The 24,185-nt window shown below is 42.7% G+C and overlaps 1 protein-coding gene across 5 annotated transcripts in view; it reads left to right on the top strand.

Annotated features, from left to right (window-relative positions):
- Positions 1 to 24,185, top strand: part of TSPAN4 (tetraspanin 4) — a 436,281-nt gene that overhangs the window by 342,302 nt on the left and 69,794 nt on the right. For all 5 annotated transcript variants that reach the window (XM_056354234.1, XM_056354235.1, XM_056354236.1 and 2 more), the window contains one exon: positions 22,340 to 22,531. In XM_056354234.1, the coding sequence (XP_056210209.1) occupies positions 22,340 to 22,531 (192 nt within the window). The remainder of the gene's footprint in view (positions 1 to 22,339; positions 22,532 to 24,185) is intronic.

Here is a 24,185-nt window from a genome sequence, read left to right on the forward strand (position 1 = left end):
ATTCAGTAATTCAGTTAGAGGCACAACTGGTGAAAAGCAGCAAAAAGGTTTGTTTGTACTCGCTCTCCCTGGCTGGCTCAGATACGCTATTTGTACGTGTGTCAGTTTCTCACACCTGCTTTGAAACAGCAAGGGAGGATAACGTGAGAAAAGAGAACAGCCTTATTCGTTCCTTTTATACAAATGGTCAGGCTAATCCAAGCAGGAGTTTTTCAAAAGCCAAAACTTTATCAAGAGCCAGTCTCACTGTTGCATTTACGCTTGGCATTATAAATTGGGCCTCTGTTTTGGATTGATATTCTTCATGAACAAACTCGAAAAGTGGAATTTAAAAACAAAAAAAGGGATTCAATTATTTGAGCTTCATTACGCTTCATGCTGCTGCTCCTCCCCCTGGAGAGCACTGGAGAGACTCCCTTGCCATTTCAGACTCTTCTCATTTACAGAGTGTGATTGTATGAGTTGACCAAATTTTCCAAACCACTGATCTTGCTGCAAATGCTTTGCTGACTTGTTTCTGGCTTACGTGCAGAAAGTTAGTGAGTTGTATGGAATTACCAATAGTTCTTTCAAGTCAAGGGGTCTGTATTCTGCTTTTCTTTGTTACTGGCTGCTATGTTCCTTACACATCAGGTGGAAGGGGGAGATATAACCATATGGGAAAAGGTTCCACGTATTTGCATAGCTGCTTAGAAGTTGGTGGGTCTGTGCTGTTTTGCACGAGCTGGATTTGGCTGTGTCGTGTGACCTGTGCTTTTAGGCAGCTGAAATACTTCAAATTACATCAGAGATTTGGCAAGGGAATACCCCATTTAGGAGTATGCATTATATATTATGTGCATGCGAATAAGCATGTATGAGGGCACCCAGCTTGTTCTTTTGTTGTTGTAGCAATTCTTTTCCCTTTCCCTTAAAGCCACATGTGATACAACAGGACTTACCTGATGTGCTCTGCAGTCTAGACAGACTTAAACTAGTTTTATTTCTTTCTTTCTCATCTGCTCTACCTGACTGCAGGTTTACTCTGTTATAACACAGACAGCAGAGACCATTGGTAGCAGATTAGGATTGGATGAACTTCCCTGGGCTTGTTTAGATCCTATCAAATACCTATTATAAAGCAGCTGCAGACCCAGGGAAGAGGCATTTCATTGATCAAAGTATACCCAGCGAGCTCTAAACCTTGTGGTCTGTATATGTATTAATACCACCACACTGGCAGCTTTTTGCTAAATCTAAGCAGAGAACAGTGTGTGTGAATACAAAAAGTCTTTCCTAGACTACTCATCTGCAGTGGGCCCAGAGGACATCATGGGGGCAGAAGGCATGAGCAACACCTGTGTGGAATTTAGATGTGAATAACATGCTTGTAAAAAAAAAACAAACAAACTCTGAATTCAGAAAAGTAGATGGCTTGTATTGGTGCAGAGCATTACGTGTGAATGGTTCTTCCCTCTCACTGTGCCTATCCGGCATCACACAGAAATCGCCTCCTCAGAGATGAACCTGTTGAGGTGTTTCAGATGGGCCAGCTGAGGCTGGAACTGCTGCAGACTCCCTCTATCTGCTGTCTGGCTGATATTTCTCTCCCAGTCTATGCCAGAAGGACTTTGGCTGCCCTTGCACCAATCTGTTTGCTGTGGGACAGGTGGTGGTAAGCCATTGTGGCCCCCAAGCATGAGCTTTCCTATAGCCAGTGCAATCAGGAACAGACTGTAGTGAACATTTGTGGAGGTACAATTTAACGGTTGGGGCTGGAGATTGCACAGGGTGCAGTGGAACAGTCTTGTAACGTCCCCAAAGCACTTTTGGGATAATAACCTTGAGGCCTGGGGACAGGCACCAAGCAGTCCTTGGTCGGCATTCCAGCTGCAGAGCTGGGAGAGCCTCCTGCTTCTCTGTGGCCATTGCTTTGCAAAAGGGGATGCCTGGGGTTTGCAAAAGGATTTGGCACCTGTTTAATCCCACATCCAAATGCTTCTGCCTTAGCTTCTGTGCAGAGCTGTTGTGTATTTCGATACTTTGAGAGGCACCTGGAGGGAGAAAATGCTGGACACTTCCTGCTAGAGCTTCAGAGGGTCCATTTTCCAGAGAGCAGGGGTGGGGGCTGATGTAAAGAGAGGAGAACCATTTCTCATTGGCAATGTTGAGCATTTCTCCTTTTCATACAAATATTGCCACTATTTAGTTCTGCAGTTCGTGTTGGCAACAGCAATAAAGTCAGCAAGCAGATGCTTTACAGAGAGAAATTATTTCTCTGCTGTTGGTTTTCTTGCCCTATAGCAAAGTTTTATTGTGAGTCGATTGTGTCTGTAATAAGCCTGGCTTTCTGAGAGCTGCTCTTGGGTAGAAGACACAAAAGTTTCACTGTGAGCCTTTTGTCCCTTTTGTCAGAGTTAATTTCCCATTTCTAGCTGGCTTTAAGGTAATGATATGCTTGTTTAGTCAATTTAATAGTGGGGGAAGCCAAAAGTTTTACTTGTCAAAAGCCCTTTTAGGGGAAGGCCCTGGAGTGTGTTCAGTATGCTAAGTGCCAAGTGCTGTTGTGCCACCAGCATCACCAGGTCTGGGATGTTCTAGCCACTTGTAGCCACTGCAGGCTCACTGTGTGTTTTGCCCTGGCTTGCATTGGTTTAAAGAGAAAGGACTTGACTTTGAACCTGTTTAGAGCAAAACAAAGCAGCAGGATTCCTGCCTGAGCAAGGGGTTTTTCTCTTGATTCTGAAAGATGCTATTTGCCTGGAAGCCTTTGCTGAACTTCTGAGTGAAAGCAAGCATGACCCAACCAGACGTCTACCAAACAAGAACTTCTTGCAATGGGAGCAATGGCTGGGAAGAAGAGGGTGTGACTACAGGGCAAGCTGTTTCTGCTTTCTCTCCAAGATCTCTTTGACTCTGCCTCTTTTAATGTATGAGATTGTGCAAGCATGTTGAATGCATAATTGTACTTACAAAGCTGTTGGGGTAAGCTTGACTCTGCTTTCCTTGGGCTTGTTGAGAGCAGGACAGTGTTTTGCATAGAAAACCTGAAGAGAACTGGCTTTGCAGCATTGAGCTCACTGAAAAAGGTGTCATATTTTGATCACAGCTCCTTAAAGGTCCTGACAGAAGTATTTATTTAGGCATTTCAGAAACTAGCTCTAGCTGCTTGCACCAGCCATAGCTATTAAAGATTACAACTGAGGATAATTATTCTTTGTAAGAACTAGTTTTTATTAGAGGGGACTAATAGGCAGCCCTGGTAGTGCCATGCACGTGTTGGTGGTGCTTTAGCACTTCTTCATAATCATTCACAGTAATGCTGCCCAACTAAGCAAATCCCATGGCCATTTCATCCAGATAAAATGGAGAAAATGGATGAGCTTTTCACTGTCCCTGGAAGGCTGACAGCAAATCTCAGATTCATCAGACCAAGGAGGAAGCAATTACCCAGACAGCAGCTTGCCAACAGCAACTTTCTCCCTTTATATGAAGGGGCACAATGACATCATATTTTCATCAGCTCTCCCTGTGCTGCTGCAGTGAAGGAAAGGCAGCGTCTGGGTCTGAGAAAGCTGCCTTTTCCTCTAGTGCTTTTCTCTGACTTTTTTTTCTTCTAAACCTCTGTTTTCTTTGTTACTGCATGTCCTTCTGCCCTGAACATGCTTTGTTGCCTGCCACCTTGTATCAGAACAACAGAAGGACAGACATTCTCTTAAATTTCATGCTGCTTTGGGCAAATTCATCTGCACTGGCAATTACACTTAGTTTCCTGCTCCATCATATGCTGAGATCCAGTATGGAACAGCCCAGACAGAGTATACAGATGATGCAAGTGGTATCTGAGGGAATTGTTTTATGATGGGAAGAGGTACTTGATGAAAAGTGAGGCTGTGCATCCCACATGTGGTCACTTAGAGTTAAAATACCTGAACCCAAAGAGAGAGTAGCAGCATGTCAACAACTGTGTAGAGAGTGTATTTTCACCAGCAGTTGTGATGGGGACAAGATAGATAAGAAGATCATTAGCCAGGTCTTTTTGTCTTGGAGACTGTGCAAGTGGAAGGATGAATTCCATATCTCTTCATAGTGTATTGTTGGACATGTAGTGTCTAATAGCTTGGATGGCAAAAGCCCACAGAGTGTAGGTGGGAGATGCCTTCTAGTCTCACGTTGCTTGAAATAGTGTGGAAGCTTTGGAGCTTTCTGGTTTGGGGAGAGGGAGGTACCTTTCTGTCAGTTTTCTCTACCAAGTGCATGCAAATGATTTCTTGGAGTGTAGAATAGAATAGACTATTTCAGTTGGAAGGGACCTGCAATGATCATCTAGTCCAAGTGCCTGACCAGTTCAGGGCTGACCAAAAGTTAAAGTATATCGTTAAGGGTGTTGTCGAAGGGTATTTACCTCTTAAACACTGACAGGCATGGGGCATCCACCACCTCTCTGGGAAGCCTGTTCTGGGGTTTGACCACCCTGTTGGTAAAGAAATGCTTCCTCATGTCCAGTCCAAACCTCCCGTGCCACAGCTTTGAACCATTTCTGTCACTGGATCCCAGGGAGAAGAGCTCAGTGCCCCCCTCTCCACCGCCCCTCCTCAGGAAGCTGGAGGGAGCAATGAGGTGGCTCCTCAGCCTCCTTTTCTCCAGACTAGGCAAACACCACGTCCTTAGCCGCTTCTCAGAGGACATTCCTTCCAGCCCTGTCACCGGCTTTGTTGCCCTCCTCTGGGTGCATTCAGGGACCTTAAACTGCGGGGCCCAGAACTGCACGCTGTCCTCGGGGTGAGGCCGCACCGACGCTGGATGCAGCAGGATGCCCACCTCTTCGGACCGGCTGGTTCTACCGTGTTTGACGCACCACGGGGTTCGGTTTGCCCCCCTGGCTACCAGGGCTCACTGCTGGCTCATCGTGAGCCTGCTGCTGACCAGCATCCCTAGATCCCTTTCTGCAGGGCTGCTATCCAGCTACTCCTTTCCCAGTTCATACTTGTGCCTGGCGTTACTCTGTTCCAAGTGCAGGATCCAGCATTTGGACTTGTTAAATTTCATCCCATTAATCATAGCCCAACACTAATCTAGATCCTTCTGCAAGGCCTCCAGTCCCTCAAGAGAGTCAACAGCACCTCCCGGTTTGGGATCACCAGCAAGCTTGCTAATGGTGCATTCAACTCCCTGCACCCGAATCGTTAACAGATGCGTTGAACAGCACTGGCCCTAGAATTGAACCCTGAGGAACGCCGCTGGTGACTGTTCACCAGCCAGATGTAGCCCCATTCACTGCAACCCTTTCAGCTCTGCCCTTCAGCCAGCCCTTCACCCAGCACACTATGAACCCACTCATCCCACAGCTGGACAAATTGTACAGAAGAATGCTGCAAGGGACAGTATCAAAAGCCTTACTAAAATAAAAAAATATTATATCTACTGCCTTCCTTCATCCACTGGGCGAGTGACCTCATCATAGGAGGATACCAAATCAGTTAAGCAGGATCTTCGCTTTGGGAACCCATGTTGACTGTGCCTGATGATTGCATTATTCTTGAAATGCCCTTCAGCAGCATCCAGTATAATCTTCATAGTTTTTCCAGTAATTGAGGTTAGACTAACAGATCTGTAGTTCCCTCAGTCTTCCCTCACAACCTTTTTTGTAGACTGGAATAACATTGGCTAGCTTCTAGTCAGCAGGAACCTCTCCAGGCTCCCAGACTTTTGGTGGTAAATGCCTGAGAAGAGTCCTGCCATAACATCTGCTAGCTCCTTTAGAACTCTTGGATGAATCCCAGCAGGTTCCACAGACTTGTGAGCATTCAGCTGATACAGCAGGTCCCTTAGAATTTCAGGGGCCACAAATGGAAAGTCATCATTCCCACGCTTGTGGTCCTCCACCTTGGTGGACTGGGCAGCTCAAGGTCCGTCAGTATTATTAGAGACGGAGACAAAAATAAATTGAATGCCTTTGCTTTTTCTTCATCCCTATTAGTCCGATGACTGCCTTCAACAAATATTGGTCCAATGTTTTCTTTAGACCTCCTGTTGCTATTAACATACTTAAAAGAGCTCTCCTTGTTATCTGACACAACACTGGCCAGTTTCATCTCCTTTCATGTCTTCTCCCTGCATGCCTGAACCGCAGCTCTATACTCTTGCTGTGAAGCCAGACTTCACTTCCAGAGCTCATGCAGTTTCTGTTTCCTTGAGTTCCAGAAGTTCCCTGGTCAGCCAAGCTGGCCTTCTGTCCCACTTGCCTGACTTTCAACACAGTGGAATTGCCTGCTCCTGTGCTTCTCAAAGACTGACCAACATCTGTGGACTCCTGAGCCTGCAAAATCGGATTCCCAGGGTGCTCTGCTAGGTAGCTCCCCAAATAAAGTTTGCTCTCCTGAAGTCCAGAGTAGCAACTCTGCTGTCCTTTTTTCCCTCATTACGCTGAAAATTTTCAGTGCAACTGTTTCATGGTCACTGTGGCCAAGACAGTCACCTACCATTGCATCCTACACGAGTCCGTTATTCACAAGCAGCAAGTCCAGGAGAGCATCTTTCCAAGCTGGCTCACTGAGTATCTGTGACAAGAACTTATCTCCTACAAACTTCAAGAATTTTCAAGACCTGTTCGTCACAGCAGTACGATATTCCCAGTGGATGTCTGGGAAGTTGAAATTTCTCATAAGGACTAGGGATACCGATCCAGAAATTTCTCCTAATCCCTTGGAGAGTAACTCATTGGTGCTTACATCCTGGCTGCACAATAAGTAATAGGCACCCACTTCTCCTTTGTTTTGCCTTCCCCTAATCCTCACCAGAGGCTCTCAACCACATCATCACTAACTGTAAGGGCTGTGCAATTGAGTCTCTCCCTTACACAGAGTGTGACGTCTCCACCTCGCCTGCCTTGCCTGTCAGGCCCTGAACAGCCTGTAGCCCTCCATCCCTGCACTCCGCTCATGGGACTTGTTCCACCAAGTCTCACTAATACCAATGATACCGTAACTCTGGGAGCTAACCAACAATTCCAGTTCACCCTGTTTGTCTCTCATCCTGCGTGCGTTGGTTTACAAGTATTTCAGATACACTCTTGAGCCCTCTGTGCTCCAAGGAACAGTGCAAGTGTTCCCACTAAGATTGCCACCCTCTGGCAGTACCATGCCAACCCTTGACTTACCTAATGCAATCCTGTTGGTGTCCCCTTACCCCACCAATTCTTTTATTCACACACGCACACCCCCAAGCAAATCAGAGACCCCAGTCACTGAGCAGAAAGGAGTTTTGGTTCAGTGAACACAGAAAGTCTTGAAATTAGGAGTGAATGTAGAGCTCCTCTAGAATAACAAAAATTGCTGAGATAGCATATCTCAGGATGAAAGTCAAGGATGGAGAGGGAACGTTTATCCAGATCACTGAGTCTGGAGGGAGCTAGTTAAGGAGAGTAGGCTATTTACTCAAGGGATTTTCCTTCATGTTTCTCTGCTTTATCTTTCCACTTTCATTTACCCTGCTATGCTTTCCTCCCTTGCGATGTTTCAGCCATGTACTTTTGATACCTGTCCTGTGAGAGAGGGTCATCTTAATGGCCAGTCACACCTGGAGACATGGGAAAGAGAGGAGGTACACTGAAAATTGGATTTGATACTTTTCTTTTGTTATTTTTGTCCTGGCAAAAGCCAGTTGCATTAGAATAGTCTTTGAGATGCGCCACGTGCCAGGTAAGATCTCATCAATCTGGACTAAGCACCGAGCATTGCTGTTGCTTGATAGGCAAAGCTCACTCACCCTTGGCAGAGCGAGAGACCATACTGGGACTGAAATGCCAGAAAAAATACTGAAGTGAATGCCTCTTGGAGATTCATTTCGTTGTGTGAAGATGAGCTGTTAAAGGCAGGCTCTGAGGACTACAGCTTTTTGTCCCTTGGGTTGTGTTTTCCCTGTTAAATTGTTCATGGAACAGGAACGGAGTCTGCTGAAATTGTCATGAGATGTTTTCTTGTTACTGAGCTTCTAGTTTAAAGTTTGAAATCAGTCATTTAATTTTAAGTAGCTACAGGTCATTAATTATGAGTAGGTTCTCTACAGTAGAGCTGCAGACTGTAAGTGGCCTCGTGATGTGTTACTATTTAAGACTTTCCTCTTGATTCACAAATACAAATTTCAGTCTGAACTTAACTGAGAGATTTCAGACTGAGAGTCCCTTCTCTGCCTTCCACCTTCATATCCAGAGAAGCTAATTTTGTAGTTAATCCAAGACTATGGTTCACTATCCAAAATACCCTCTTGGTCTGTTTGGATAAAGTTGTGTTTCTCCAGGTTTGACTTCCTTTCCTGTCCCACTGCCACGTATGTGTCTGATTTTATTGTCTAGTCAGACCTGTCCCACTCAGCACAGACATATTGCAACAGTCTCTGCCCTGAAGCTCATTTATTCTCTTGCCTATTAAATTTGTATAAAATTCCAGTGTTTTGTTTTGGGGATATCTCCATTAATACACGGCCTGATGTCATGAGACTGTTCTCTAGATTTCCTCTCCTTGCTGAAGGCTGTAACATTTATATTTGAAAGCTTTTTATTTTTCCACCTGTGGCATTTAAATTGCAGTATACCCTGTGGACATTTCAGCTTTGTCAGATTGACTGTTATTAAGCTGTAATCATTTATCATCATTGGCAATGATTTTATTTCTGGGTGGGTTTTTTTAGCGGGTATTGCAGAACATTTATTAGTAAACTACTGTGAGCATGCAAAGACTTAAGATATATAATTTATAAAGCTGTATTTATGTGGCAGTGCTTTATGATGGAAGGTTGTGCTGAGAAAGCGTTTGAGATGACGGTTTATTTTTAGATGAGCCAGAAGTCTTTGTTTCCATCTCATTTCAGGCCCCAGCACAGAATGATTGAGGATCTGCAGAAACCCAAAAGCTTTTTCCCCTCTAATGGCAAGAGAGAGTGTGTAAATAAAACTGACAAACATAAAAATTCAATAAACTACAACTGTTTCATGAATTTATAACGTGAGGGCACAAAGTAATAAAAAAGCTATAAATTCATGTCACTCATACTCCTTTATTAAGAGCTACTAAGCAATGCACGTAATGGGCAGTGCAAGAGTGTAAGTGTAGCTGAATGTTTTCTGTGAGCATTGACTGGAAGGGACTTGCTAAATTGAGATAATTTGATTCTTCATGCTTGCTTTGTGTGTTTGCACACACATGGGGTTTTAGTATCTATGCAGTGGCATGTTTTTATGATAAGGAAGAAAAAAACAGTATGTAATTTTAATTAATAAGGGTAGATGAGTTAATTTCCAAATTATCTCAGGGAGGATTGTGAAATTTCATAACCTGATACTTGGAGAGAGAATCACCTTTTCTGTCTTTTAGGTAACAGAGCAAGGGAGGGAATTTATGTTTAAGTCTACTCTGCTTGCTCTGGCTACCCTACAATCACTACATAGAGTAGGTTTCCCAAAGGATGATTTGTCAAAGATGCATATTCTGGGGTAGGCTGGGGTGACTTTTGGAGACGCCTGTTTCTTTCCAGTGACAAAAGAAACTGGGCAGATGGATTTGAGCTGGGATCCAAGTTGCCCTAACTCTAGGCATTGGGCTACTGTTGCAGTCAGGGGAGTTCTGGTCAATGCCATTAGTGGTGTCTAGGGAGCTATTCAGCTGATCAAAGGCAGGCTTAAACCATGATGAGCCACATTGATTTCTAGACACCGCTAATGGCATTGACATCTAGAGTTAGGTGACCTGGATCCCACCCTAGATATCTAACAGCTAATTGTATAGACCTGAAGTTAGAAGAAATACTTGCCATCTTTCTGTGTTGTATCCTGTAGCATTTGACAAAAGAAAATGGGAGTTTAGTGCCGAAATCTTCTGCAGTTTAGAAGTTTTAACAGTGCTTATATGACCAGAGATAGGTAGCCCTTAGTGTAATCTCATTGTTTGGACAGTCCCGGTGGGAATGTTGTACTTATTTTTACTTCATAGTTTTTGCACTCATTTCCACAGATCTGTGAAACAGAAAAGGCAAAATAAAATGTGAAAGCAAGGGATTCTGTGGGCTGTCCTATCTGTACGTTGCAATGAAGCTGCTGATTACAGATCTGTTGAACTAAATGTGTTTTTTCTGAAGCATCTGAAATGCTTCCATAGCAGATATTTGCTTGGTGATAAGAAAGGACTGTAGCGTTTCCTTTGAGGATAACTAGCACAGAAAAAGATTATTTGAGGTGGCATTCATTACTGATGGCATACTGCCCATGCTTGGAAGTGGCTTGGGATACAGGCAATTGCATATAAATAGAACCAGTAAGAGTGCAGAAAAGCCTCAATGTGCTATTATATAGCAAATCCTGATATAAATAATCATCAAAAATTGCTTACATAAAACAAGGGAATAATCTTTGCTTTCTCTTGTACTCCCACCCCATTAGAATAGGTTTTTTGACAAGGCATTTGAACTATTGAAGTGAGAGATGTTATTCCAGTCACAACACTGGTTTTGTTCCAAGGGACTGCTTACATGGTATTGTTAGGCAATTGCGATAGCAGTAAATATTTTGTTTGGCTGTACAAATATTATTAACAATCCATTAAGAAGAACCCATAAAAGATTCAGAAAGCATTTTTCTCAGCTTTCTGATTGTGTTCAGTGAAAGAAGATGAGCTTTTGTGATGTGAGGCTGCTTGTTATTAGGGGGTGAGTATTGCTCACAATTTCGTTATTGATCAGGGGATCAATACCGAACATAGTAGAAATCCTTCCTATGACCATGTGAGGCGCTTATTGATGGGACTGTTTAAAAAAAAGAGTTCTTACTAAAAGCCAGTTGTGGAGTACAAGTTTGGTCATTCCTCCCCATCTCTGTGGAAAGCTAAACCTCAGAAAAGGAAAGTCTTGCTGAGTATTAATGTATTTCACATTTCATCATTAGTATTGCTATTGCTGGTATGATTACCTGTTCTCCATGGTGCTATGTTTGTATTTGCATGTTGGATACATGTTGGTTTTGGTGATTGTTGGTTTGTTTTAATACAGGAAAGAATACTAGGACAGTGAGTGGTCATTTTTCATGTGAGCTGTTACGGCAGTCAAGGGGTTAAATTGCATCCCAGAGAGTAATTGGTTTTCATTGTGAAATGTGGCAGAGGCTGGTGGTGGGGAGGGAAAAATAAAAATAAAAGGAGAAGGTGGGAAATTATGTTGCAGTGATCTGAACCAGTCTTTCATTGTACAGTTTGATTCATGAGGCCTCAGCACCCCCATCTTGGACTTCAGCTGTTTTCTTGTTTGTTTTAAACCCAACACTAACCTCACACTTTTTGTTACTTCCATTAATTGATGCCATAGTGTTGTTCTGATACGGACTAGGATGTGTGTCTAGCTTTACTGGAAGCACGAATATTGAGAAGCCTCTCCAATAGCAATTAGATTTTTTACGCCTGTGATTCATTCAGATAGAAGGGTTACACTGGAGTCATGTCCCACAGCTTTTTTTTTTTTTTTTTTTTTTTTTTTCATCACAGGAGCTGAGATACAGTGTAAAAGTCCTCCTACTGCTGCCCCAAACTTCCCTGTCCCTGCTGGGGATGGGCTTGACTCCTGAGCAGGGCTTGAGCTCCTCAAGGAAGAGCGTTAGGCATGCCAGGGATTAGCCCAAGAGTCCTGTGCTTTTTGGGGAGGGACCTGGAGAGCGGTGGGAAATAAAAAAAATATATATATTTGTATTTCCCCAGGTGTTGCCAGCACCTGGTCAGGGAGAGCAGCCCGCAGGCACAGTATCTGTGATGGGACCGAGGGAAGGGAGTCCTGTGTTGCTGGTGTTCCCACTGACCTCAGCACCAGCCCTCTGCCGTCAGCTGGTGGGCTTAAAAGCAGTATTTGATGGTGACCCTATATATCCTTGTTGACACTGTTACTGCCTGCTGGGTGAGCTTCAGGAAGGTGAACGGGAGGGAAGAATGTGGCATAGTTGCATTGCTACTGGTGGAACTGGAGAAGACCTGTTCTGTCATGTAGACCGTATGTTTGCAAAGACAGCCCATTTCCCTGTCTTTGAAAAGGTCTCAGTCAGGAAAATTAACCATAGTTACAGTGGAATACATCAGCACAATTTGAGACCTGGGGAAGGATGCTCTTAAAATTAGCCTTGAAATATAAAGAGCCAGACCCGTTAGGAAAAGCTACGTGCCCCCCATACCAGGACTGAAACCAGAGACTCTTTTTGTGATCTTACTCAGCTTCCAGAATGAAGTCCAACTTCTGCCAGGGTGCATTGCAGGAGATTCTTTGTTCAGACTATTTAATCAAATATTGGTTTATATAGTCAAGACTCTTTAATTTTTGAAAGGTTTTATGAGGGAGGGTATCAGCTTTAGCTGTCGTCATTTTTTTCCATAGTATCAGCAATTTTCTTCTTTTAGATACACAACTAATTTTGAATTTCAACTATAGTATCTGTATTCACTATGGTTGTTCCTATAGCAACCAGCCTTGTGCAATCTACATACCTCTATGGATGGATTAAACATGCGATATAAAAATGTTTTTAATTTTATTTTTCTGCCAACTGTGTCTGTTAGCACATTTTTAAAGAAGTTTGAGTAATATGACATAGGAAAACCACCTCTCTCATCTTCTCCTTAAGAAACCTGTTTGCTTATCTTTGCTTTTTATATAACCCCTATCATTTTATTATTTCACTACCTCTTACTCTAAACCTATCTAATGCCTCTAGGGGAGAGAAAATCACTAAAGACACCAAATCTGGGTTTTATCCAATGCAAGGGATCTGTGGTCAACCAAGGAACTGAGCTGTGGCCTCTGGAGTCATTATTTGAAGGTCATTATCCTCAGTTTCACTCAGCATCTCACCAAATGGCTTAGGTAAAATTCTCTGTCAATAATCTTCTTTACAGAAATCACAGCCTTTATACTGTATAAAAGACCAAACTTTACCATTTTATTTACTTCTATTGCTTTCAGTACATAGTGCTATGTATGTGACAACAGGTGGCTAAAATTCAGTCTGGGGCCCCAGATCTGGTCTTTTGCTGGTTTATGCTACAAAGTAATTTAAAAGGTTGTATGTTATTTTAGGGATGGGACAGAACAGGGACTCCAGAGCATACCCAGTTTTCTTCCATTTCTGCTTCTTTTTTAAAAGATTTAACTTCACTTGATGGATTCTGATCCCAGACCTCATGCATGTATTCCTCTTTACAGCCGTATTGATTTCATTACAGTAATCCCAGGTGGATTTAGAAATTACATTTGAACAGCAGATGAAAAAGCTTTAACACTTTCATTTTGGCAGCAGTTAAAGCTAGAACCTGAAAAGAGACATACTCTTTTTGTTGTTGAGTATTCATCCATTTCCCTCTTCTGACTCACGCATCTGCTCTGCATTTCAGTGGGTTGTCATTAATTCAGTACTTTACTCATAATCCTTAATTTGAATTAGAGTTTAGGCAAATTTCCAAATTGGATTCTTGTGACACTGATAATCACCAATTTGTGATATTCTGTGATCATGTTTAATCTTTTATCAGCCACACTGCCTTAATAGGTCATCCTCATCTGTTCTATTTCTGAAAGGTTTTCCATCCTTGGTGATATGACTTTGTTGTATGGGGCAATTAAGTGCACTGCAGAAGTGGCTAATTAAAGTCAGTGGCATTTAAGGACATGCTTTAAATGCTTTGCTTGGGTAAGGATGTGTTTGAGCACACATTTAAGCGTTTCAGTGAATTTTGAGCCCATGAAAGGAAAGCATCACTTTTAGATTGGGTGTATTAACTCATAAATGTTGTAGTTTGGTTCTTTTGCAACTGTAGTTGATAGATAACTATGATTTAGAGGAACAAGTGTGCAGGGGAATGCTACTCATAAAACAGCAGGGATTAACTGAATGACTTTTTATTCACTTTTCCGTTAGTGGGATGTCAGCATGATATTCTGTCTTTCGACGTCTTCAATTGTCGCCAAATTTACTTTGGTTGTATGAGACTGCAATTTAGTGCTGGAGCTCAACTGGGGAAGAATAATAAATTTCTTAAGCTTTTGAGGCTCAATCCCCACAAGGATAACTGAAAAAGCAGCATTTTACATTTCCATTATTGACAGTATGAAAATGAATGCCCTTCTTGTGAGGTTCCTTTGCCCACATAGAGCTCCAAAGTTCTGTTTGTAGACTTTCTAGGTTTGATAGAAACGCTCTTGGTATTTGTCAGGTGCACGCACTTGATGGAATATCCTAAACCAAAGCCTATTTATAGGAGTGAAGTGTCTAAAAGGAACATGAAGTGTGTTTCTTTGACCCTGTGACAAGACTACAGAGCAGTTAGAGGGCAGCGAGGGTGTGAATGCCACGATGTTGTGCTGGCAGGCAGAAGATGGGTTAGGACTGTAGACCTCAGCTACATGTACGCGTGTAATGGTTGCTTCCCTGTCGCGCAGGGTATCAAGTTCAGGCCCAAGGAAGATGGCGCGTCATGTCTTCTTTGAAATCATGTTGAGCGCTGTACGTTGTGTTGTACCACTGACAAGACAGTGGCTTGTAAAGAGGAGGCAGACAGCATGTTAATCAGCTCCTAAGGAAAAGTCTAGTATGACATCCTGGCCAGATCCTTGGCTGTTCTTGATCAGGGTGCTGCCTGATCAGTCATGCTGGTTGACACCAGCGGGGAACACCAGCCTGCAACTCTTGGAGGCGTTTGGTTGTTGCTTGTGTACATAAAAGCCCATATTGCAAAATGAGATTTTTGTATTTGAAACTAATTTTTAAGGAAAATGAAAAGAATGTGGGATGGCAGGGCTAAACAAGGAGTTTCACAGAGCTCTTAATTTTTAGCTGCTTACGTGCAGAGCTGAAGATACTGCTATTTGAAATGCTTTGTGCTTCACTCAGTTGCACTTTTTTAAAGCATCTCCCTGTAAGTCATAGAGTAAGTGAAAGAGTTAAAAAATGAATTTAAATTACACCAGAACAAAATAGAATTTTGGCTTGAGAGGACATACCGCGGTGAGTAGATGTTGTTGTAAAAGAAAGTATTGAGGCCTGGAATAGAGCAGCATCTATTTGTGATGTGTCATTTCTGTGGGATAATGTCTGTCTGCTGGCTAGAGCTAGCACTTGTTAGGAGCTGAGACCAGACGTGCCTGTCTGAGCAGCAATGCAACTGAGAGCCCATTTGAATTAGATAAGGACAGGTTTTCCTGACTTGTTCCTTTTTACAGAGGGGCTTTGCAGAACAGAGGCCTGGAGGGCTCTTTTTTCTTTTTTTTTTTTTTTTTTTTTTTCCTGTACAAACCTCATGATGTGCCCTACTGTTGAAATCCCAAGCCCCAATGGACTTTTGAGGTCTATTCCAAGGCTTGATAAACTGGAATATTTTCTGCCCTTATTTATGGTTCTCTGAAAAGACTTCTACAGGGGACTGCACTGACTCAGCCAGCCTGACAATCGAAGGGCTGAAGAGATGTGGATGGAATATGGGGTGGAAAGGACATGCTTTGCGTTCAGCCAAGCTTTAAAAGGTGACTTAGTCCCTAGAGTGGGAAATCAGGGAGATTTTTACATGGATCTAGAGGATCCATAAACCTAGTTCTCATTGATTTTTTTTTTTATGTGAATTATGAGACAGCTCAAGTACTCTGGAGTGATGACAGCTGAAAATTTGCTGGCAGCTGCCCAGGTTCCATAAACAATACTGGAAAACGGGGGCCATGGCTGCAAGAACAGAAGGCAGCACTATAGAGAAGGAAGTACATGTGTGTGAAGAGCTGAAGTGGAGGTATCCTTATTCTGCGTTAGAAATACAGTTAGATAATTTCATCCTTAATTTAATCCTTTTATTTTTTGTTAATGTACTAGAGCATAACCACTGTGGCTTTTCTAGTTCGGCTATTGATTGCACCAACACAAGAGTCTGTTAGGTGTGGCATAAGTTGTAGAATTCCCTGCAACTATTCTATATCAAACTGCAAAAAATCTAGTGGACTGCCTGCGTAGAGATTAGCAGGTCTTGTTCCATGTTTGCTAAGGCTGATAGAGACTGGATAGGATCCATACATCCGCTGGAAAAGAGATACAGCTTTTATAGGTCAAACGGATCTGAGGGAGAGAAAGAGTTTTTGAGGTTGTTTTTAAATTTGATGAATATGATGAATGAACAGACTTCTAAATTTGAGTTTGAAATAAGCTATGCTTTCATTGATACAAAACCTAGAGTATGATATGTAGGTAAGGTGAAGCAAGAACTTAACTCTTTGATTGTTGTTTGTATCTATAACCCTGTCTCTGAACCTAGGCTGATACCAAGCAAAGCAAGCAAGCAAAACAAAAATCAAATTCAAACTGTAAGTGAACATTAAAACTAGGGAGGGGAAGAGGGTGAAGTAAGGAGAACATACTAATGCCCATGATTTTGGAAAGGTTCATCTAGCTGAGTACCCTATTTTTGGTCATGGGATGCTTAGGGAGTATATGAAAAAGGAGAGATAACAGGACATTTTTATCAGCTGCTCCAATTAACAGTTTAAGGTCTTCCCCTGCAAGGGCTGCCTGCAAAATGTCATTTTTAATAAATGCTAGGATACCTTGCCCTCCTTTGTGTAATCCATTTTTGAACCTGCTTATATTTTGACATTCACAAAACCACGGTGATGAATTCCAGAATTTAATTAAATGTTTTGTGAAGAAGTACTTGCTTTTATTGGGTTTCAATCTGCAGACCAAATAACCCCTAGATTTTTTTTTTCTTAAGAAGAATGAATAATGGTCCTCTCTTCACCTTTCCCATCCCACATTGGTGTTTATGGACTGCTGCTGTTCCACTCTGTTCACTGTCAGGAACATGGTCTGATCTTTTTTCAAGTATTTTTTCCCTAGTTCTTTTTAAGTTGTTGCTAAAAGGACACATCTCAAATCATGGCCATTTTGCGTGAGGTTTGCACGTGTCCTTCAGTTCTACGCTGCTGAGCTCTAGAGCCTCAATACGCTAAGGGTAGAAATGTTCCTCGTTCCCCTTTTACAACTCCATTTAACTTTCTAAAATCAGAGGCAGAAAGGGATTAGACTTTATACCATCCTTTATTTGTTAAATTTCTGTATGCTATCCCATATTTGTTAAAATCCAGACCTCTGGCTAGCACCAGAAATGCAGCTTATGCTACACTACCAGTATATGTCACACGAGCTGTGCTAGTGTCCACCCACCTGGTGGGACACCATCTACACATTCAGTCATCCTGCACCGGGGTAGTCGGTAGCGGTGGTGTGCTGCAGACAGTTGTCTGTGGGGCTTCAGAAGTCTAATGGCCATGAAGTGCCAGCTTGAAGGTGTTTTGCAGAAGTGGCCACTCCTTCCTCCGAGACAGGCAGCAGCTACACCCACAGGCTGTTTCGCATGTCCATGTTAGAGCGCTGTGGTCTCTGCATTAGTGCGCACACTTCTGCTTTTTCCATGTAGGATTCTGGATTCGTTTGATCCTGGTAATGTATACATGTATTCCATTTCCACCTCCTCTGTGTGCCTTGTGAAAGGAACAGTAATTTAAGTATGCCTTACATTATAGAGAACATTTGCTGGATGGTCTTCACATTGCTACTATTAATACTTTGAGGCTGATTTTTCCATCATATACTTGTACTCCATAGTTAGAGGGGGAAGCTCATTCACACAGGAGTAACTGGATAGCAAGTGGGATTGAGAAAGCCCTTCTAGTTTAAATGTGTGGAGACTGGGGGAGAAAATTCCTTCAATTGAGTTAGTTTAACTGCAAAACAGCTGGGCATACCTTCTACTTGGATTCTGTTATCAGTGTATTCTTTAACACACAAGATTTTTATTTTTTTTAATCTAAAGGAGGAAGTATGATGGGTAGATCCTAATCAGATACAATATAAGAAGCCTCAATTAGATGCATTTTCCGTGTAATAAACCCAATGAAAAAAAACACTTAAGGACCCGAACACCATTATCATGAACAATGAGGCAATTTCTCCTGCAGTGTTTTAAGTGTGTAGCTGTAACTTCAGAATAATTTTCTCCAACAACATGCATATATCCAGGGCTGTTTGGGATTACTTTGTTTACTATACTGTAAGATCAATTCTAAATGTATGCACTGAAGTCTGAATAATTTATTTTCTAGCCCATTAGAACAATTTGGAGGATCTAATTCTGTAGGCAGCTTTTCTGTCAAGACGGTGAGTGCATACCTGTCTGTGTATCTCTTGGGGAAGGAGAGACAGACCAAATCTATGCTTTTAGAGTAAGCCACCTGCTTTACTGCTTGATTCCGCTGTATAAATGCCGATGAGCAATTTGACTTGAGCAGAATAAACTGCTCCTCCTACAGCCAATTCCAAAGTCTGGGGCTTGCAAAGAACCCGCTACTCTTATCTTTCTGCTCACAATTTTGCAACTCGGGCACAGACATACTAAACAGCCTATTCAACAATTATGCTGATGTCTGCCCTGAAACAGACACTTAACTCAAATCTCCTAAGACTTAGGGATGTGACACTATCCTTTCTGGTGCCCCACTGTTTTGGCCTTAGAATAAAAGATTTGACCAAGAAAATGCAACACTTATTGGGAAAAAAATTGTTGGAGGAAGCTGAATTTTTTTCCCCAGATTTTTCCATGAGCTGCCTTGCTTGCGAGAGACTGTATTGTCATGAACAATTAGGCAAATAATGTGTTAAACATTTCACAAGAAAATTTACAAAAATGCTGTTGTCAGTAGCCTGGCATCTTTGAGGGGGATTTGGGATTTTTCTTGTTTTTAAAAGTCAACCCTGCACTCATCACATGTAGTCAATACAGACTCTTCTTTGGCTGCCAATAAGATCAGGTTCAAGCCGTAGATTACTTGCTAATCTTTTTGTTTTAATGTTTTATCTTTTAACCATGACAGCTTCACCATTTGCATGGAAGCCCCTAAACTGTCAAGAGTAGCCCTGTTAATGGCTTTGGTTTTGTTTAATTTCACATCTTGGCAAGCCCTGAAAGCTGTCAAGACTTACCATGTATGTCATCACTCTGCTTCTGACTGTTCGACAAAAACGGGGATGGGGGGTTGGAGATGGGGTATGGAGAGTAAAAGTGGAGGAAAGGGAACACCATAAACCACTTAGTAAAATGATCTGTAACTTAACAGCTCCTTAGATACCAAGACAAAGGAATCAAAACAGACAGACAGCATAGAACTAACTCTAACAGTTTTCTTTTCACTCTGATCCAGAATAAACAAACGTGATCCCTCTGATCCCTGAATGTTAGACTGGGAATTATGCTGCTATTCAGTTCAGAATGGGAGGGGGGGTGAGCTTTTTTAGAGTTTGGGAGTAGAAAATACTCGCCTGTCATTGGAAAGGCTCCTGTGATGTCTGGGGGGGGTCTTGGGACCGTTAACTGGGTGCTGGAGTGTATAAAGGTAATTGGACAGAGACTTCCAGGCGTGTGTCTCTGGCTGGCGGAGCAAGGGCTTCAAAGAGCAGTTTAAAACTAGAGTTAAGGGCAGCCTTTGGCTCCCAGGGCCCGGTGTGGCAGCTTAGCGATGTTATTCAAGGACCAAGAGGGAACATTCTGGTGTGGGAAAAGGAACAGGGCTAAATGAAGGTGGAGTAGCCCTCAGTACTGTGTGCTGACATTTCCTAACCAGTACTTTGTGAAATCCAGTTTGAACCAGATGGTTTAATGCTTAAAGGATCTCTTTGTGCATTTCAGAGTTCGGTTAATCGATCTAAGAAAAAGCTGTGCATTATCTCATAGAAAATAGGAAGCTAATGAGCTGCTAGAGAGCCTGGTGTGTATTAGTGTTATCTCAGAATCAAGGGCAATGTAGTGAGATGCTCCTGCTGACCAACTGACCTGAATATTCAGCCCTGATCTAAATGGGTACAGCCTCAGTCACGGCATTTTGCTTGAACTGTCTCCTGGTTTTGTGATGTTTTGAGCCACTGATGAGCTCCCAGTTTCTGCAGGCAAGAATGACTTTGGAGGGAGATGATGCTGGAATTAAATGTCCCAAGGACAACGATGTCTCAAGCATTAAGTTCTTTATGATGCCTAATGGGTGATGGAGGAACAGGCAAGCCGGTCTCTCTTGCCTTTATTAGACACAGTAGTGTCCTTGGTGAGACCAAATTCCCATAATGCAAACTATAGTTGTGGGTGTCAGTATCACTCAGAGTGGCGTAGCAACATGGGGAGCACAAAAGGTGATGAAATAAGCTGCCTCTTATTGGTGCTGTTGAATTGCTTCGGAACAAAGAGCTGAAGATAATGGCTAAACATATTGCAAGGTGATGCTTCTGCTGCTGCTGCCCGTCTGCCTTCGTTAGGCTTAATTAGACCATTTGTGTCCTCACTGTGCCTGTAGCTCCCAGGCTGATTTGGAGGCAGAACATCCACCAGGCTGTGGAGGCAGAAGCACGGTTCTTCCCATCCCATTCCTCGGCCAGTTCAGTGCTATTCCTGACTATTTCAGTGCTCTGCCCATTTGGTTTTAACTTGGCTGTCTGCCACCTCTCCTTTATGCTGTTCTGTAGTCCAGTAGACCTTCAGAGTTTTATCATCATTTTAGGGAATTTATTCCTTTTTTTTTTTTTTTCCAATTTTTGTTTTCCTTGTGCCATGTTGATAGCTTTTGTTTATACCCCCTTGGTTATCCTAAATTATTTTCTATGGGTTACCTTCTTTAAATGTTCTTCCCACTCCTCTCCCCTGGTTATTCTTTAGTGATTTTAGACCACGTTAAAGATCACTGTCCATAAGTGGGCATAGAGGGGAGGTATTCCTGGTGTATATGGTGTATATGGTCAAGGCATGGACTGTCTCTCTGTGGTGCTTGTAGAGGGCACTTTGCAAAAGGGCAAATGTGGTGATACGGGATGCCTGTATGTGAAAAGGCTGCTGAACAAGGTGATTTGAGTCCCTGTGTCCTGGAGTCTGCCTCCTTTCAGTGGAGACACACAGGCTGATGCCTCAGTGAGGCATAGTTTGGAATGAAATAGACTGATTTAGAACTGGGGTGAGGAGTCCTGCCTTTGAGACACAGCCACTTTTATTGTCCCTTATTGAGGGGGAACCTTACCAATTAGTATAAGAAATTGCTTTGGCTTTTGTGTTTCTCTTCTGTGTTTCATTTCTGAGGCTTAGCTCGGCCCCAGGATTATCTCTATCTTTTTCCTCCCCTGGTTCATGAGCTGCCTTATGTTCATCCACTTTATGCAGACATTTAATTGATATGCTTCTATGTCTGGCTTACTACTCTGAACACAATTTCTTTCCTAGCCTTTAATTGATTTGGATAATAAAGTGCAATTATAAAACTCAATAAAAATTCGTTATTTTAAAGGGAGAGCAGGAAATAAAGAAACCTAAGTGATGCTCTGCTGTGTGACTGTATATTAATGCAAAATCCCCTTTGGTTTAATTCTATTTAATTGCTCAGCTTTACTTAGATTGTTACAATTCTGCAGGCTTTCTTGCAATTATAAGCAGCACGCTTAAAACCGTTTGTGTTTTTTAAAAGTTCCTTGTGTATATAATAATTGTAAATTTTATGGTTTTGTGGTGGCTGCTGCCTGCACTGGCATTCTCCCTTCTCCTCGCTCACATGCTGGGGAGCCTGTACTACTGCTCCCCTCTCAAACTTTTCCTAAACCAGCCAAACCCTCTTTTGAGGACTGAATTACCAAACCAGTGGCCATATTAGCAGTAAACATCTCTTTGTGGGGTTTTATTTCTTTTAATGTTATGGGAGGATTCTCCCTCCTTCTCTGGCCCCTTTTACACTCTAAATGCTCTCTTGCTTCCAAGGGAGGCTAGACTTTGGACAGGAATGAACTAAGAAGAGGTGTGAAGTTTCGTACCAGGGGATGCTCTGACAAGACTTGTTCATGGCATGTGCTAGGGATGGGTGATGGTGCATTGGGATGGGCTGGACAGCACTTCAGCCGTTATGGGCAGCTGTCTGAGGTAGCTAAATAGGATATGGATTTTTTTCAATCCCTTTGAGAACTGAATCTTTCAGAATTTCTTCTGTACTCAGTGTCTGCTTTTTCACTAGGGAAGAGGAGAGCTGATATTTGAAGTTGTGTCTTGGATTTAGGAAATTGTGTCTTTTTCTGGAGCGTTACGTCTCACTGATGAGTTCCCCTTCTATATTTTTTTCCCCTTTGTTCTCCTTCCAGAAAGTGCCATAGGGAGAGATCATTTTTTATTAGGTGTGACTGCTGGGTTTACATCAGCAGAGCCATACCACCACTGTCATATTGATATGGTTTAGTATGTGGGGTTGCTTGGATACAATAACTGAGTTTCCTTGTTTCTCTTTATTTTCCTAGTTGGGAGGCTGTGGAATCCTTGGAGTAGGCATCTGGCTGGCTGTTACCCAAGGGAACTTTGCCACCCTCTCCTCTTCTTTCCCATCCCTGTCAGCTGCCAACCTACTGATCGTCACAGGGACATTTGTCATGATCATTGGCTTCGTGGGCTGCATAGGCGCCATCAAAGAAAACAAGTGCCTCCTGCTGAGTGTGAGTATTAACCTGCTATGCTGTTGCAGTGTTTGCTGTCTTAAGGTGCTGGTACTATTCCAACGCATGTTACTGTCCTGTATTTCAACAGAAGTTGCCCACTTGACATGGATAACAGTCATATTTGAATCAGTATTTGATAGCTCTAAGGAGCTTCTAGATCATTCCTGACCATGCTTTAAACCTGTCCTTGGAGGACAAGACCTCTAAGAAGGGAATGGATAGCAGTGGTGTGGCTTTCCTTCAACTCTGCAGAGAAGAGGGAGGGGTTTGTGAAGACATCTTTTGCAGTGTACCCTTGAATTATTTTTCTACTCAGCTTTGGTAGTTATCTACTCCAAATGTCTACCCTGGCAGGACTGATGATCTGAATTCCTGGGCAGAAAGTTCAGTGTAGGCAGGAAACATTGTGAAGAGGTTGATTTTGGTTTAAATTGAAAATGAAGTCCTTCAGATTTGGCAGTGCTAGTTCTGCCAATCATTAACTCTCAAAAGGCTGAGATGTCAGGAAGCAAAGGTGCCAGCACAAGGAGACTGCTGTGAAATCAAAGATTAATAAGGTGCCAGATGCCCATGTTTTAACAGGGGCTTGAGCCACATCCCTGGTGTATTTTATCAATATTTAGCTTGATGTCACTCCAAGCTGGACTTGTGAGTAGTGAGTGCCTGCTGTAGTTGGTGTTACTGTGCATTTTAGGTCCTGTTTAGCTGAAGACCAGAAAGTGAGGTGATTTTGCTGCTCAAGTCCAGGACTTCATCATGAGGTTCAGCAAACCTCAGAGTAAAGTGAAGCTGGGGTTTAATTTGGTGAGCTGGTGACTCCTTTGTAAAAGACTGCTCCTCACTGCGCTTCACATATTCATTTTGCTTCCCTGGAACTACAGAATGAGTCAACAAGGCACACAGCCCCCAAGAAAAACTCACCCTGTAAAAATCTTCAAGTGACTGTGAGATTACAAGCCTCAATAGAGGACTCTTTCCAGACCCTAGACTTAATCAGTTGTTCCTGCTGATTTTTAACCAGTAAAAGTCAGGACTAGTCAGTCTAAGCTAGTAAGGGCTATTTATGTGCTAGGTAGGTGGTTTGAAACTAAAATGAGCAACATAAATTGCAATTAAGGCAATTTGGTGAGTGGAAATTTATACTGGGAAGGCTGAAGTCAGAATCTGAGGCTGGAAGTCCTTGACAGTTTTAACAGTCTTATAAATACCCACTTTGTGGAGGAAGTGTCTGGCCAGCCAGATGTAATTACTGGATTACAGCTTCAATGCCAAGGCAGCAGGAGTCAACAGGGTGCCAAGTCTAATGGAATAGCTTATATGTGCAAAATTAATCACCTCTTTTGTGCTTTTTTGACTGAAGTCCTAGCTCAGGTGTAACCGGCAATAAGTGGTGTCATCTTATGTGTCAGGATCAGGTCAGGATGTGGCAGTCAGTCCTCAGTACTGGAAGAGGTTCAGCCTTTTATCTCGCATGGCCCTTGTTTCTCCTTTTGACAAGGGCAAAGTCACCCTTGATCAGCTGTCGCTGCTGCAGCTAGTGAATGTTCTCAGCCAGCCATAGGTGGACATCCTTTTAGAGAGATGCAGATGTTTCTGGGTAGTGCTTCCACTACCACACGCTGCATGGTGCTTGGGATCTAAGCACCTTCAG

The sequence above is a fragment of the Falco biarmicus genome, chromosome 10 (assembly GCF_023638135.1).
Source record: "Falco biarmicus isolate bFalBia1 chromosome 10, bFalBia1.pri, whole genome shotgun sequence".
Lineage (NCBI taxonomy): Eukaryota > Metazoa > Chordata > Aves > Falconiformes > Falconidae > Falco > Falco biarmicus.